Source organism: Protobothrops mucrosquamatus, unplaced genomic scaffold, assembly GCF_001527695.2.
Source record: "Protobothrops mucrosquamatus isolate PMUCROS unplaced genomic scaffold, P.Mucros_1.0 scaffold305, whole genome shotgun sequence".
NCBI classification, from domain to species: domain Eukaryota; kingdom Metazoa; phylum Chordata; class Lepidosauria; order Squamata; family Viperidae; genus Protobothrops; species Protobothrops mucrosquamatus.
The window spans coordinates 182157-197907 of NW_015386647.1; the positions used below are offsets into that span (position 1 = coordinate 182157).

Sequence of the window (15751 nt, forward strand, 5' to 3'; positions counted from 1 at the left end):
TTTTAAATAGGGAATAATTTTTAAAAATTTTCAAAGATTTTAAATATGACACAGCTATTAATATATTTGCTTTTTAATTGGTTTTATAGGGGAAATGTTTTTTTGTGTTGTTTTTTAACATGCTGTGAGCCGCCCTGAGTCCCTCTGGGGAGAAGGGCGGCATAGAAGTTTAAATATAAATAAATAAATAAATAAATTGGGACAATCATAAGAATATTCAAACTACAGTAGTTTAAGAAACAAAGAAAATGCAAACAAGTGTCATACTGTAAATATTATATACTTTTGGCACCAGATATAATTCACTACAATAAGGGGTGGTTAGTATATGTAGCCCTTTAGGTTAGCTTCTAATTAAAATACTGTTACTTATGGAAAGCATTTATATTCTACAAATCATTAACTGAACTAGGAAAGCAGCAGTAATATATCCTTCACAGATGAATTCACAAAACAACCATTGTTCTTAAAGTTTTTTGCTTTTAGCAGTGAAAGCATTTAATCTGAAGAGCAGAGAACCTGCCAAATTTTGCTTTTCCTTCCTGAAGAAAGCATCTAGACTCCCTTTATACTACATATCTAATAGCCATATTGCATCATACCAATCTCCACACCTCCCCACCAAAAATGACAACACTACAATGAGTATCAATGTTTCAGAGTCTTAGCTAGGTTCAATGCAGCTCCATGAAGTACAACAGTCTTAATACATGAAAGCTTTGTGCATCATGCAATGATACCATGTAATCCCAACAGTTTTTCTGCATTGGTTCCTTGGCTGATATCAAAAAGTTATGCAAAATTGTTCCTGCCTCACAGTTGCTTAGCAGACCATTGGAACATATCAAGCCTGTAGATTAGACCATAAAATGAAAATCCTGGGAAAAAACTGTTTGTAAAATACTTCCATGTTGTTTTCAATAGTGTTTATGAACATTTCCATGAAGTCACCAAGAACTGAGACTGACTTTAAGGAACTTATTTGTATTTCTAGTACTTACTATTAACACTTTTTTGAAACCTGTTTGTCATTAATTTTTACAGTTTATCAACCTGATGTGCTGCCATGATACTCCTGCAAGATATAGTATAAACCTGTGTATCTGACCTTGCACTAAGGCTGCAGTTAGCATATTCCCATCTTAAACCACTTTAGCTATAGCTCAGTACATATTAACTTTGACATTTAAAGATGCGCTAACTGTCCAAATAGTACCATACAAACACAATCTTACTTCTCATTCAAAGTATAATGCAGAATTATTAGAGCATGGTACTGCAAAAGTTTCCATTCATCGTCATCAAGCAAAATCCTTGGTGGTCTTACTGTTGTAGAACAGATTTACTGTTGCTGGCTCAAGAAACAGACCAACCTGCATATATATCTATATATATATATCCATGTATTCTTACCTTAATCAAGTTTCTTGGAGAATAAAATTTTATCTTTCCTTTTAGGATCTCGAATGTATGCAAACAACATGGAACAAATGATAATCCTTTAATAAGATCATAATCGGAGTATATTTAAGTTTCAGTGTTTTGGTAGAAAAGTTTAGGATATGCTTAAATTAGTGTGATGCAAAAGTCCTAAACTATGACCTTTCTCTATAATAAAGACAACTTATCAGCAATTAATACAAAGTTAAACCAGTTTGTTTGTTTGTTTATTTAATTTGTATAGATGTCCATCTCACATGAAAGTTACTCTGGGCAGCATACAGCACTTGATTAAAAATGCATTTAATTTCTTATCAATATTTTAAAGATTTTTTTCCTAAAGAGTCCTCTAGGAAATGTAATAATAATAATAATACTAAGATGATACTTTTATTACTGTCAAACAACATCTGCCTATCCCAAGCCCTTAAGGACTAGATAGGTCGATAAAAATGCCAAACAGTTTAAACATCTGGCTGAGTATGCATCCAACCATAATAATAATATCTAATATGAATTAGATAAATGCCAAGCCAGAATTTAGTAATGCTGCAAAAAGTTAAAGCCTAAATACTTATTAATTTTCAAATTCCATGTGACGTACCCCAAATTGGGAAACTTTTATGTCTCAGCAAAATGATGTGCAGAATTTGCTGTGACTCATTGAAAAACACTGTTGGAAGCACACAATGTAACATTTTGCTGCGTTTTACAAATTATCTCTTTTTAAAATGTTGGCTCATATACTGTTGGGATTATTTGCAATTGAAAATCGGATTATTCTTGGTTAGATATCTCTGATTTACAACCGTCTACAATTGACGCCACTGAAACTAAGTAAATTTAGCAGGATGAGTAAGCTAATTGGACATAAACCACCCAAGTGTTTTAAGAGTTTCTGCAGGGGATAAACTCTATGAGCCCTAGAAATCTAAGCCAGTTTTAGCCTAACAGACTAACAAGTGCAAAGCAAATCTTCCTCTGGGTCTACAGAGGCATTTTAATTTGAAATTGTCCCCAGGGCACACTGTGAACGGCTACACGTGCAAGCTGGTGACTTTAAACTCCCCGTGAGATGCTGCAAAAGAGGGCTTCCAGAAAAAGAGATGATAAGCTTTTTTTAAATCTAGCTTCCTTCTGCTCTTGTCCGGACCTGCTAGGTCATGACTCAGGCCGTCCCCTGTGTGAAGTGCAACCCTCGTTGGGGTGCTCGTGTTTTTACATTTCCTTACCTTGTTCCAAGTCTTGCTGGTCATACCACGGTTCCTCCTCCTCACTCTGAAACTCATCCATCCTGTCGGCGCTTAGCATGAACTCTACTCCGCAAACATCCAAAATTGAGCTGCGAGCAAAAGAAAGGCTGACCTCCCAAAAGATAATACTGTACACTCCCGCAGAGTGAGAGAGAATCGAGGGGTGGGAGGAGGACGGAGGGTGGAGGAGACCAAGGGGATGCTTTTCCAAGAGGCCGACGCCGGTGGGGGCAGAAAGCGATCGGTCGCCAGACTTCAAGGCGGGACTCGGCGCAGACGAACCGCCGGGGCAGATCCCGGGATTCCTCAGGCCGAAACAATGGCTTTGCAGATGCTCAATTGTAATCAGTGCTGCTGCAGAGGTGCCCTCAAGCTCCAAGATTTTTCTCCTCTGTCTGCATCACCTTCCGCCTCTTTTCGTCTGCTTTCGGCCAAGGAGAAAGGGGGAGAGAGAGAGCAGGGAGGCGGCGCGCGGATTTCGTCCTCCTTTCTCGGCCCTCCGCGCTTTCTGAAAAAGAAGGAAGACAGGTGCTGCCTCTTTGTTACGGATGGAAATCCGGACCTGAATGCTGCAGGGTTCTTGCAGCGAGTTCACTGGGTGATGCACAAAAGAAAGAGCAAGCTTCCTTTGCAGCCAGTTCCGACTTATACAGCTCGGTGGAGACCTCTAGCACGGAACTGCTGCAAGAAAATCCATGCCAAAGACGTGGAAGCAGGAGGGGAGCGGGAAGGAGGCGGGAAAGGAGGACGATAGACCCCCCTCCTTGTCTTTTTCTCTCCCCCCCCCCCGCTCTCGTTCTTTCATCGGAGGAATTCTAGACGCATTTTAGCTACTAGGCGGGTTTTTGGCTTGCATTCCGGCAGGATCTGGAGAGCAAGGGCGGAGTCCCTAACGGTGCCAGGCGGGGAGCGTTTTCCTCCGGGGGACGTTTACTCACTCGTTGAATTTTGCTTTTACACGCGCACAGGACGCGTGTCTAAGAAAGAGCGAGCGGTGCCATTCCAGAGATCGGCTGGGACCGCTTGCTGGTGGGATTATTCGCCATTGTTATTCCCTGGGGAAATCTTCACTATTGCTCTTGCCGCGTTAAAAGAACCGTCCGACTGGAAAACAGCCCCTATGGTTTTCTAATGGCTAAATTAGAAGGGCCTTTTTTCTTTTTACAGTCGAAAGACAAATAACAGATGGCACAGAGTAAACACATAAGATGGGTGGGTCGTATTTGTCGGTGGCCCCAGCGTGAGCGGCTTACTTTTTTTGTGTTTTTTTCCATCCACACAAAAGAGCGTCGTTGTTGCGAGTACCATATGTGGGGCTAGAGAGTTTCATTTTCCGGAGGAACTCCCGTTTCTTTTAGAAATCTAAACGCAAGCTATGGGCCCAGGTCAGCAAAACTACGCTGCCGTGCCTTTGCTTCCCTTCTAAAAAAAAATGGAAATAGAGGGTTATTATAAGGATGAGCAGAATTAGCCCCAGAGATTTGGCCTCATATTTGTGCCAAGCACCTACCTCTAAACCAAATACGCAAATATTTGGCTTGAAAGTGTTCCTAATTGGGAACCTTATATCCTGGCTTTTAATCTCATACCTTCTTGAAATTTAGCAAAAGCTAAGTCTTAGTCTGGGTCCTGGTTCTATTTCTCCATACATAAATGACCCTAACAAGAAGAGCAACGTATTTTTTCACCACCTTTTATTACTGAAGTTTTTTTGGTTTTGGTTTTTTTTTTGCTTGTGAGGATTTTTTTCCAAAGATGCCAAAAAACAACAAAACCCGGCCCTCTTATTAGCTAACCTGAAGTGTAACTGGAAGGAATTTTCTGTCCTTTACTTATTACAAGCCACAAGAACAATGGCATCTTTTGTGGCATGGGAAAGCCTAGTTTGGCCTGAGCTAGGCAGAGAATAGATAAATAGATACATAGGTAAGTAGGTAGGTAGGTAGATAGATAGATGAATAGATAGATGGATAGATAGATGGATAGATAGATAACCTTTACTGTCATTTTTTCCTGTGGGCACAATGGCACACATTAAAAATGACATTCAGTTGCTTCCTCTCAAAGTGTACACATATATAACACATTTAAAACATACTATATACAACATATGTATAGACCTACACCTTTGCATATAAGTAACATATAAATATTATTCACTGTCCATCTTGAATACATAACGGAAGGAGGAAGCTTTAGAGTTCACAAGGTTAATACTGTATGGAACAAAGCTGTGACTGAATCTGGATCCTAGCACCATCAGACAGAAGGCATTGTGCAAATCTTCTGTCTTTTTCTATTTAAAGGGATTTTTGTGGAAAGAAAAAAATCAGCAATAAATTACAAATGGAAGGTCTTGGTTACTTTCAGGTAAACTGTGATTGCAGAATGATGCCTCTAACTGTTCTAACATCAAACTAATTTGTTCTACTTCTTCATTCTTCTGTCAAATGATTTTTGGGGTTTGTTTTTTTTTGTCCTTGAAGACCGGATCCACTTCTCATGATTTGTGACTTATTATTATTCTCTTCCAAGAGCAGCATTCATAGGATCTTCCTTCATTTTATAATCTCAACAGCCACCTGCAATGGAGGTAATCCTCGACTTACAAGAGTTCATTTAGTGACTGTTCAAAGTTACAACAGCACTAAAAAATGCGGTTTACTGCTATTTTTCACAGTTACAGCCTTGGCAGCATCCCCATGATCATGTAATCAAAATTCAGATGCTTGGCAACTGTTTCGTATTTGTGACCATTGCTGTGACCCAAGGTCATGTGATCCCCTTTTGCAACTTTCTCATAAGCAAAGTCAATGGGGAAGCCAGATTCACTTAACAACCAGATTGTTGATTTATGAACTGCAGTGGTTCACATAACAACTGTGGCAAGAAAAGTCATAAAATGGGGCAAAACGCGCTTAAAAATGTCTCATTTAACAACATAAATTTTGGGCTCAATTGTGGTCGTACATTGAGACCTACCTGTATTGGTTAGACTGAGACAGATTAACTAGCATAAGAGTAACTTGGTGAATTTCCAGAACTGAGTTTTGGGAGTTTGGAGAACCATGGATGTGCTCATTCCCTTCTGGTCAATAGCTAGCCAATATTTTTTTCCAATATTTTTTTGAATTGAATATTGGTTGTAGTTGAAAATAGAAAAAGGTTGTAAAACAATTAAGATATATTTATAAATTAGGTATTGTTCATTGTCCTGTGCTTTTGGAGAAGACAAAAGGAACAAAAAAAACACCACCAAGTTGCCAAAGAGATGGCAAATATTGCAAGAAAATTATTGGAAAAAATATTGGATGCAACAGAGGCTAGCTAGTGACCAGAAGGGAACATCCATGGTTCCTAAAACTCCCAAAATATGCCTCTGAACATATGTGAAATATATAATTTAACTTCATCTCCAAGATAACAGCTTGTGCTATAAAGCATAAAAGTTTTTTTCACACCTTGCACTTGCTATGGAATAATATTTTGGCATAATGGGAGAAAGACTAAGGATAGCTGTAGGCTGCTTCATTCATGGGTTGGGAGTGAAATGAGGAAAACATTGTATGAGTAAGGAGAAAGTTTGGGTTCAGGCATGATAGTACTACTGTGAATGGGGATAGGGCGTAACTAACTCAAAGTAGGCTAAACAGCTTTAATCCTGAGAGGTATGCAGGTAGACTTATTCATGCATCCAAAATCTTATTATGTCAAATAGACCAAATATTCCCCAAATTTTCCAAATTTTGTGTCTATTTTCATTGACAAGATTTTTTTCACTCATGAGACCATGGTTTGCTTTCCTTTAATACATAAAATTTGCATTTCAAATTTGGTCCTACATTATATCTATACCTAGTCTGTGGGAGTGTTTGAAAGTATTAAAAGTACCTTTATTCAAATGCCGCTTCAATACAATGCAGAAATATTTGGTATCAGATAAAAAGCTTTTTGATTGTTCTGGATAATCTCATTATTTCAATATGAGGCATTTAATAAAATATAGTACTGCTGGAGGATGTAGCTGAGATTTTATTTTAAGAATTACAATGAAGGACAAAAGCAAAGACGAAGAAAAAAAGAAAATATATATATGAGAATAAGTAATCCAATTCTATAAGGTCTAGGATAGAGGTGTATAACTGATAGCCAAGAGGCACATGTGCCCTCAAAACCTTGCATTCAACTTCAACATTACTTAAAAATTGTGCCAAACATAATTTAACCAAGTTAAATTTTAAATTAAATTAACTTTGCTGGCTCAGTAATAAATCACAGATCAGATACTTCATGGCTTAGTTTAATCTAAAAAGACAATTCTAGGCTAGATTAAAATCTTTATTGTTAAATAATAAAGACAAGAATAAAATTACACAAAATAGATGATTACAAGTGTAATGATGAGAAATATACCCATGTGTTTTAAACATAGTATTTTTTTTCTCTTATTCCCATGAATTAATGGATTCTTGGCATTGTACCTGGTTCTGAAGCAGAGCGGTTATTACATGCTTAACACAAATGGCCATCTCTGCTTGGTGAACCATTGGTTCCAGCCTCAACCTTCACTCTGTTCCCTTCTCCAGCCTCTATCTCAGTGGTTCTCAACCTTTTTAATGCCGCGACCCCCAACCGGTCGTAAGTCGAGGACTAAACCGGTCGTACGTCGAGGACTAAACCGGTCGTAAGTCGAGGACTAAACCGGTCGTAAGTCGAGGACTACCCAACCGGTCGTAAGTCAAGGACTCCCTGCCCGGGAGCGCCGCGCATGCGTGGTTCCGCCCCCTGCGCCGGCCGAGGCGTAGCTGGCAAGCGGCAGAGACAGAGCAGGCCAACCACCAACTGGCCCAGTCCAAGGTAGGTAAGGCACCCACCGGAAAAGGGAAAAAAAATGGCGGACAGCCTTGCTTGGTGACCCCCGTGAAATGGTCGATCGACCCCAAATGGGGTCGTGACCCATAGGTTGAGAACCGCTGCTCTATCTTATCCCTTTCAGGCCTCCTCAGTCAAGCCAGTGGAAGTTGGCTTGACTGAGGCAGGAAAGTAGTAAATTCTCTTGGGTACCTACAGTTGTCTGACAACGATAGAGTACATACTCTCAGTGCCAATGTAAGAAAGAATTTTCATACTGATAAAGTGGCTAATAACTGTTACATAGGCAAGATCCAGGTGCATATTGGCCCATCTTCATAGATGGGTAGTTTTTTTCCTCATTACACTAAAAGCCAAAAACTAAGAAAGCTAAAGTCGCCATCAAGAAAGCTAAGGCTAACTCTATTCCTATAGTCTTTCTTGTACCAATTTTTATTCAAGACTAGCTGTACCCGGCCACGCGTTGCTGTGGCTCAGTCTGGTTAAATGGAAAAGAAAGACAAGAGAAAGCGCACGTTTGTAATATGTTTAATTTCACAATGCTTGTGGGTATACAATATTTTTTGTTGTTCCATTGTCTGTACAGATATAGAGATTGTCTGGTTTGCCGACTCTAGAACACGCAACATATAATTGTCCATGTGAGAAGCAATCCGTGTCTAGATCTAAACCGCACAATTCTAAAGCATGTTTTTACCTGTCACAGGTGTGACATCTACATAATAGTAGGTATATAAAAACACGCACATATTCGAATGCAACCTTGTGTCAAAATTTCAAAGCAATCGGTGAAGAACTTTCGGAGATTTAAGATTTTGAACAAATGAACATTTACATTTTTATTTATATAGATTTCAGTGTCTTGCTTGGCTAACTTATTACTAATATATATTTCAAATTGGGAAGGGCTGCCATTCATTTCTGGTTAATGTGATTTTATTAAATGAGATTTTTAATTGATGAGTTTTAATATTTAACATTGTTAATTTAATTGCATATTATTAGCCACTTTTAGTACTTTTGTAGAGAAAAAGCAAGTTATAAATTACCATATTTAATTTGATATCCTTCAGTAGGACCACACACACACACATATACATACATATGTACATACATGCAAAAGAAAGTCCCATTGATGGCACTTCCTTCAGTTAAGGTAATTAAAACTGCAATCAAGTTGCTAGTATATGTTTACACTTAAAGATATGACCTTTAATAATTAGCATTTAAACATTTAAAAGGGGAAAAACATAACTTCATGTCAACAATTCAGATTATGCGTAAGCACATGGAGAATGAATTATAAAGGAGAACAAGGTTTTAAAGTGTCCTCATTGAATATTGTGCTGCTGGGAGGAAGGGAGAAAGCATGAAGCAATAAATAAATCATGTCAAGGAGAGGCTAATGAAAGGAAGTGAGGGATCATTTTACAGACTTAGCTTCCACTGAGGTACAGTGGGGAAGCTGTCTTCCATGGCAAATTTTGAACGTAATTAAGGCAGGCAAACTGAGTTACTTTATTGCCACACAGTATTGTTATTGTCAAATACACACAAAAAATATGCTCGTTTGTATGCGAGAGACTCGCATGTAAATTACTGAGGCCCTATTATTGACCAACTCTGGATAAACTTTATGAAGTCAGAGTGAATAGAAAGGTATCTTCAATTAAAAAAAAAAAATCCAAGGTAAATAGGTTTGGACTGGCCCTGCAGAGAACTGGGTTCAAAGCCACCTCCAGCACTGCAAGATCACTTTTGGGGTTATTGCTTTCTCTCAGCCCAGGTCCACCTACCTCTCAGGTTGATGGGCTGTGAAGAATGGGAGGAGAGAAGGGCAAGAGATGGGGTATGACACCTCAATGAATGGGCATGATTAAAGGTACAAAACAAGTGTGCCTAAAAGGAGGAAATACCTAAGGGTCTATTTCAAGGGCAAGCAGCCAAGAAAAATGTGGGGAAGAAGGGACCTTGTGTAGAACTGCATTTCCCCTCAGGCCGACCTAAGCTGACTCGCTTTAAACACGGATTTCCGACTATCTGGAGCCCCGGAGAGGCAGGCAGCGAGGGGGAAAAGCGACAGGCCGAATCAATGACGGGTGGGGGCCGGATTCGGACGAGGCGGCCGTCCGGCGTTGGCAGACGAAGAGACGCCTTCGCCGGCGGGGAAGGTGGAGAAACGGCGCTCGACTCAGCGACACTGGCGAGCCACCAAGGAGGAACCAGCCGGCCGCTGGCTGAAGCCGGGCCGAGGGAAGGAGACGGCTGCCGTGTAACTGAGCGAAAGCGAGGCGGAGCCGCGCCTCTGACGCTCAGGAAAGGCGGGCTCAGCGCCGGGAATAGCCTCAGCTGCCTTTGACAAGCGGGAGGAGACCAGCTTAGCCTGCAGGGAGCAGGTGGACGGAGCGGCGCTGATGGAGCCCACCGCGTCCGGCAGAGGGGGCGAGGACGAGGGAGATTAGCGGGACGGGCGGCGGCAGAGGAGGAAGAGGAGGGCACCGCCGCAGTGAGCGACCGCCGGCGAGCGAGCGAGCGAGCAAGGCGGGGAGCAGGGAAGCGGACCGGGATCCTGGTTGCGGGAGGATGGGTAACGCCGACTCCAAGCTCAACTTCAGGAAGGCGGTCATCCAGCTCACCACGAAGACTCAGGTGAGCGGCTTGCGAAACAGCTCGGCCCATCTCATTGCTTTACAGCAGAGGCGTCCGGGGCAGGTGGGGACGGGGAAAGGCCTTTCGAGGGGGGCTTTGGAGGAGGGCTGGGGCTGGTCGGTCAGGACATTTTACCAGAAGCAAGCCGCGGGGTGGCGTCGGCGGGGAGCACTTTCGGCTGCGGGGTCGCAACAGGATCTCTTTCGCCGCCGCCCTGGGGTGTCGGGTTCGGGGACACGTAACAATTCGATTGGAGAAGAGCTGGCTGGCGATGGTTCAGAAACCCTGTTTCTTTGGTTCACGAGAGATGGCTAATCCTTGACGGGCATGGGCATCCACAGCCAGGGTTGGGTTGCCAGCCCTTTGCCTGCAGCGTCGCGACTCCGCAGGCTTTCAGTTTGCTACCTGCTTCACGTGGCACCCCCCACAAATCGGTGTAGCCCTCCACCGGTTATGCTTCTCCTGAAGTTCAGACCTTAAGCAAGCTGGCTTTCATTCAGAGCTTTCAGGATTTAGGCCTAAGAACAGTATCCATCTGACTATATATAGCTGGAGAACCGGTTAGATAAGATGCAAGGAAAACAGCCGTGTGAAAATCGGAAAGATAGCCTTTTAGTAATGCTGTGCAATTGATAAAAAGCCACAGTATTCACCACAATAACAATCACAACATGGGTAGAAACGAAGCTCAAGTCTTCACCTCTCTCTGAATCATGGAACTGTGTTGGTGACTTCTAGTTTATTTATTCATATATATCTTGTTGAGCTGTTTGACCATGTTGGATCTTTCAGAGAGTGGAAAAGTGGTTAAAATGTTCTAGAACTGGGGAAACCCAGGTTCAAGTCACCTCAGCCAGAGAAACTTACTGGTTGATTTTAGGTCAGTTGCTATGTCTCAGCCTAATCTACCCCATAGGGTTGTTCTCATCGGGGATACATTAATGCAGGGGTGTTAAACTCGCAATGTCACGTGATGTGTCCTGACGTATCATGACTTTTTTCCATTGCTGGCAGTGGGGTGGGCACAGTTTTGTTATGATGCATCCGGCCCACGGGCGGGCAGTTTGACACCCCTGCATTAATGACATGACATTCCCATGTAAGCTGCCTTGAGCTCTATTATTCTTAACAATCTAATAATTTCTATTTTTTTTCCTGGAAGCTTGGAAAATAAAAATTGCTTAGGGCCTCAGGCTGATGTCAGGTGCACAAAGGTATTATCAGGGAGAAAAAATCTCAATAACTAGTAGCCTATAGGCAAGAGTCACTGAGTACAATCCTGGCAAGTACAACAGCTGTTACAACTTCAGAAACATCCCACGCACTAGAAGCAGGTTGGAAAGCCTAGTGCTGATTGCTAATGAAAGGCCTTTACTTTGTATTTGAGGAAAGAGAAGTGATCCCTTAAAAAAAAATCTAGTTCCAATTTGAAACGTGAATCTGGAACATATTATAGAACAACCTTGTGGTACTCTTGGTTCAAAATACAAGTAATTCTCTACAATTTCCAAATGCTTAAATTTAGCTACCATTCTGAGAGGCAGTTATAGTAAAGTAATGCAGAGATACTGTGTTATTAATTTCAAAACGTTGATTTTAATTTCTTTGCACTGGAGTAACTCTGTCTTAAATTTGTGGGCAGTATTTAAATAGTGTTTTACCAATGAACAGAACACAATACAATAGCAACAAAAGAATATCCTTTCCTTAAGGAAACTGGTTGATCATAATTTTTTTTTTTTTTTTTTTGCTTTCTCCTGTGCACCTGATGCCAGGTCACTTCTTACCTAATTTTTTTTTTCAGATCACATTTCACTATGTTTAAGAACAGTTGCAAAAGCGATAAGTAATGCTTGCAATCTCATAGAACAAGTTGTGTTTTCCAGAAGCATTTAACGTCTGCCTTGACTTTTACAGAGGTCCATGTATTTTTAAACTTGGGCTTGCCTTGGGCAACAGATGAGGGAAATTAAAGCAGTTTCCATAGTGCTGTTAAATCTATTTTCCTCAATAAGACTCTAATTGGGAAAAACTTACTTGTAGCTGAAAACACAATACCAGAAGTCTTCAAACTTGGTCCTTTTATGACTTGTGGACTTCAACTCCCAGAATTCCTCAGCCAGCACGTTGGCTGAGGAATTCTGGGAGTTGAAGTACACAAGTCATAAAAGGGCCAAGTTTGAAGACCCCTACTGAATACCTTTCTTTTGAAAGAACTTTGTGGTAGCTATATAAGTAGTCCTTGACTTACGACCACAATTGGGATCAGAATTTCTATTGCTAAGCAAGGCTTAAGTGATGGCCAATTTTATGACCTTTTTTGCCACTGTTGTTAAGTGAATCACTTAATCACGTTACAGCTGAGTGAATCAAGCAGTCATTAAACAAATCTGGCTTTCCTTATTGAGTTTGCTTATCGGAAGCCATTGGGAAGGTCACAAATGGTGGTCACATGACCCCGGGAGGCTGCAGCCATCATAAATATAGTCAGGTTGCTGAGTGCCCAAATTTTGATCATGAGAACATAGGGATACTGTGATGGTCGTAAGTGGGAGAACTGGTTGTAAATCATTTTTTCAGTGCTGTTATAACTCCAAACAGTTGCTAAACAAATGGTTGTAAGTTGAGGATTACCTATAGAGTAAAAAATGAATAAATATACATAATAAAATAGATGCACAGGCAGAACTTGTAATATTAGCAAAACAGAGTAATATATAACTAAAACCCAGTAAAGGATCCTGAAACCCTCATAATTCTTTGCTTCTGTTACATATTTGTTAAATATCTTGGAGTTTGAACAAAGAGTGGAGAGGCAAGAGAACAGAAAAATAGAAGTTAATAATGTAATGTTAGAGCCAACGTGTGGAGCACTGAAAACGTTAGTCTAGGAATGGAGAAATTCGGGTTGTAGTCCATCCTCAGCCATGGAAGTTAATTTGAGCTCTGTGGGAATGTCACATTGTCTCAATCCAATCTACCTCAGAGGACTGCTGTGGGAAAAAATAGGGAGTGTAAAATATGTGCCACGTTGACTCCTGAATGAGAGGTGGAATATAAATAAGGATAGAAAGGTTTTGTCTGTTTTTTTTTACTCATGCTAATATATTATTTGTATTATGTATCTCCAAATGGTAAAAGGTGAAAAATAATTGTAGGCAAGTCTGGCCAAAAGAGCAACCTACTTAGTTCAGTTAAACTTACCATGGGTTAGTAAATACGAAATTGCAACCGTGCTGTAAACTTTATTTTAAAATTTTTAACATAATCCATGATTGTGTTTGCTGACTTTAAAAAAGAACTTGAAGTAGTTTGCTGATTTTGAAGTGAACAAGTATGGAAAATGGTGGGAAGACTGCTATGAGGAAAAGTGGGTAGAAAGGCAGTAGAATACCTATATGTACACACTTGAAAGGCACTCCTAGCAGATTTTTGTTTGAGCTGGTCACCGAAAGATCTCTGATAAGATACAGCACTAAACTTATGAACCACACAGTGGTTAGAATGCAGTACCACAGGCTAATTCTGCTGACTGCCTGTTGCCTGCAGTTTGTCAGTTCGATTCTCATTGGCTCAAGATTTACTCAGCCATCTGTCCTTCCGAGGTTGGTAAAATGAAGACCCAGATTGTTGGGGGCAATATGCGGACTCTGTAAACTGCTTAGAGAGGGCTGTAAAGCACTGTGAAGTGATATATAAGACTAAGTGGTATTTAATTATCATTTCAATTGATTTCATTTAATTGTTTATTTTGTATTGTATGCAAAATTGTAATATTTTGCATAAAACTGTTTACCTAAGTCAGTGATGGCGAACCTTTTAGAGACCGAGTGCTCAAACTGCAACCCAAAACCCATTTATGCATCGTCGGGTGCCAGGTGGGTGTGGCCATTGGGTGGGTGTGGCCCATTGGGTGGGTGTGGCCCATTGGGTGGGCATGGATGCGGTGGTAATGGCAGACTGGGTGGGACTAAAAAGTTCAATCAATCAATTCCAACTTTGCAAGATCATTTTTTTTCCCCACAAGAAGTTGAAATTGACTGATTGATTGAACCTTTTTTTTTTTTTTTTTTGCACACGGCAGAGGCCTAAAGCGAAAAGGTTTTATAAAACCCAGATGAAGGCCTAGGACTGGGGCAACAGCACGCGTGCCCACAGAGAGGGCTCTGAGTGCCGCCTCTGGCACCCGTGCCATAGGTTCACCACCACTGACCTAAGTCATTCTAAAGTAGAAATTAAGAAAAATAATAGAATAAAATAAAGTAAAAGTAAAATTATTAACTTAAAATTAATGAAGTACAGGGATTAAAATCTGGTTGTGACCTATAAAACTGCAAACAATTAAACAATCAGTCTAAATCAGACATGTCAAACACAAGGCCCGGGGGCCGGATGCGGCCCGCGAAGTGGTTTCATGTGGCCCGTGAAGCTATCCTGGAAACAGTGAGGGAACGGCCCCCACTGCCTTGGCCCTGGCCCAGGCCGGCCGGGAGCCAATGTACAATTTTGTGCTGGCCATCTATGCTGAAACACATTCAGTCTTAGCTCCACAAGGCCGTCCAGAAACAGCGAGGAACCAGCCCCTGCTGCGTTGGCCCCGCCCCCTGGGTGCATGCTGGGGAGGTGTCACCCTTTGTGAGGAATGAAGAAATGGACCATGCCTTGGCACTTGCCCTGGTCTTACCCCCTTCTGCCAGAGACCCTCAGATCTGTCCCACTCCTGCCCAGGCCCCCACAGGCACCCTTGATGCGAACGATGTAGAGCTGGCCACGCCCACCCAGTAGGCCACACCCACTCCATCCACGCCCACCCAGTAGGTCGCATCCACCCTGGCCACACCCACCTGGTTCCCCAAGGGCAACCGCAATGCTGATGCGGCCCTCAATGAAATTGAGTTTGACACCCCTGGTCTAAATGCTACATATAATTAAAATAGATAACTGTGCAATAAAAGACATAAGTACTGGGATTTGTGGAACACTAAAGCTGTGCTAACTTATATTGAGTCTAATACTTGCTGAAACTCTCTTAGGATTTGTTGAAATTATGACAGTTATGATCCAACCAACTACAACAAAAAAATAGCAAAATAAAACATAGATTGGTATTTTTTTTTTTATTTAAAAGGGAAAAAAGGAGGTGGGAAGGATGGAAACTAGGGTAAAATATATTGAATTAGATAAGGCTCAGCATCAATTGTTTACATTAGATCATAGCTCTGACACAGAACCGGGCTACATTGTCTGAATTTAATTATAAAGAAAGGGCATTTCCTTCATAGAGTATCAGTGCAAGTGAGTTGATATATGAAAATGCAGCTTTATGATTTAGGCTAAAACTTTCCCTGGTCAACAGGAGCCAAACGCAAGCCAAATCCAAGGTTCAGGTCTAGCTAGGAACAGGTAGCTTATTAAGCTAATTAACTTTATTAAAGAACATCAATAGATCTCCATTTTTGCTTGTGAACAGGACTTTACTTAGGAGTAGACTTACTCAAAAGTTTTGTTTCTTTTCTGTCCATTAGTTTGGTTATTAC

General features: G+C 41.1%; 1 protein-coding gene across 1 annotated transcript in view; it reads left to right on the forward strand.

The window, feature by feature from the left end:
- The first annotated feature begins 10148 nt into the window (after positions 1-10148).
- HID1 (HID1 domain containing) overlaps positions 10149-15751 on the forward strand; it is a 44725-nt gene continuing 39122 nt past the window's right edge. Inside the window, exon 1 of the mRNA XM_015815050.1 lies at positions 10149-10214. Within this exon, the coding sequence (XP_015670536.1) occupies positions 10149-10214 (66 nt within the window). The remainder of the gene's footprint in view (positions 10215-15751) is intronic.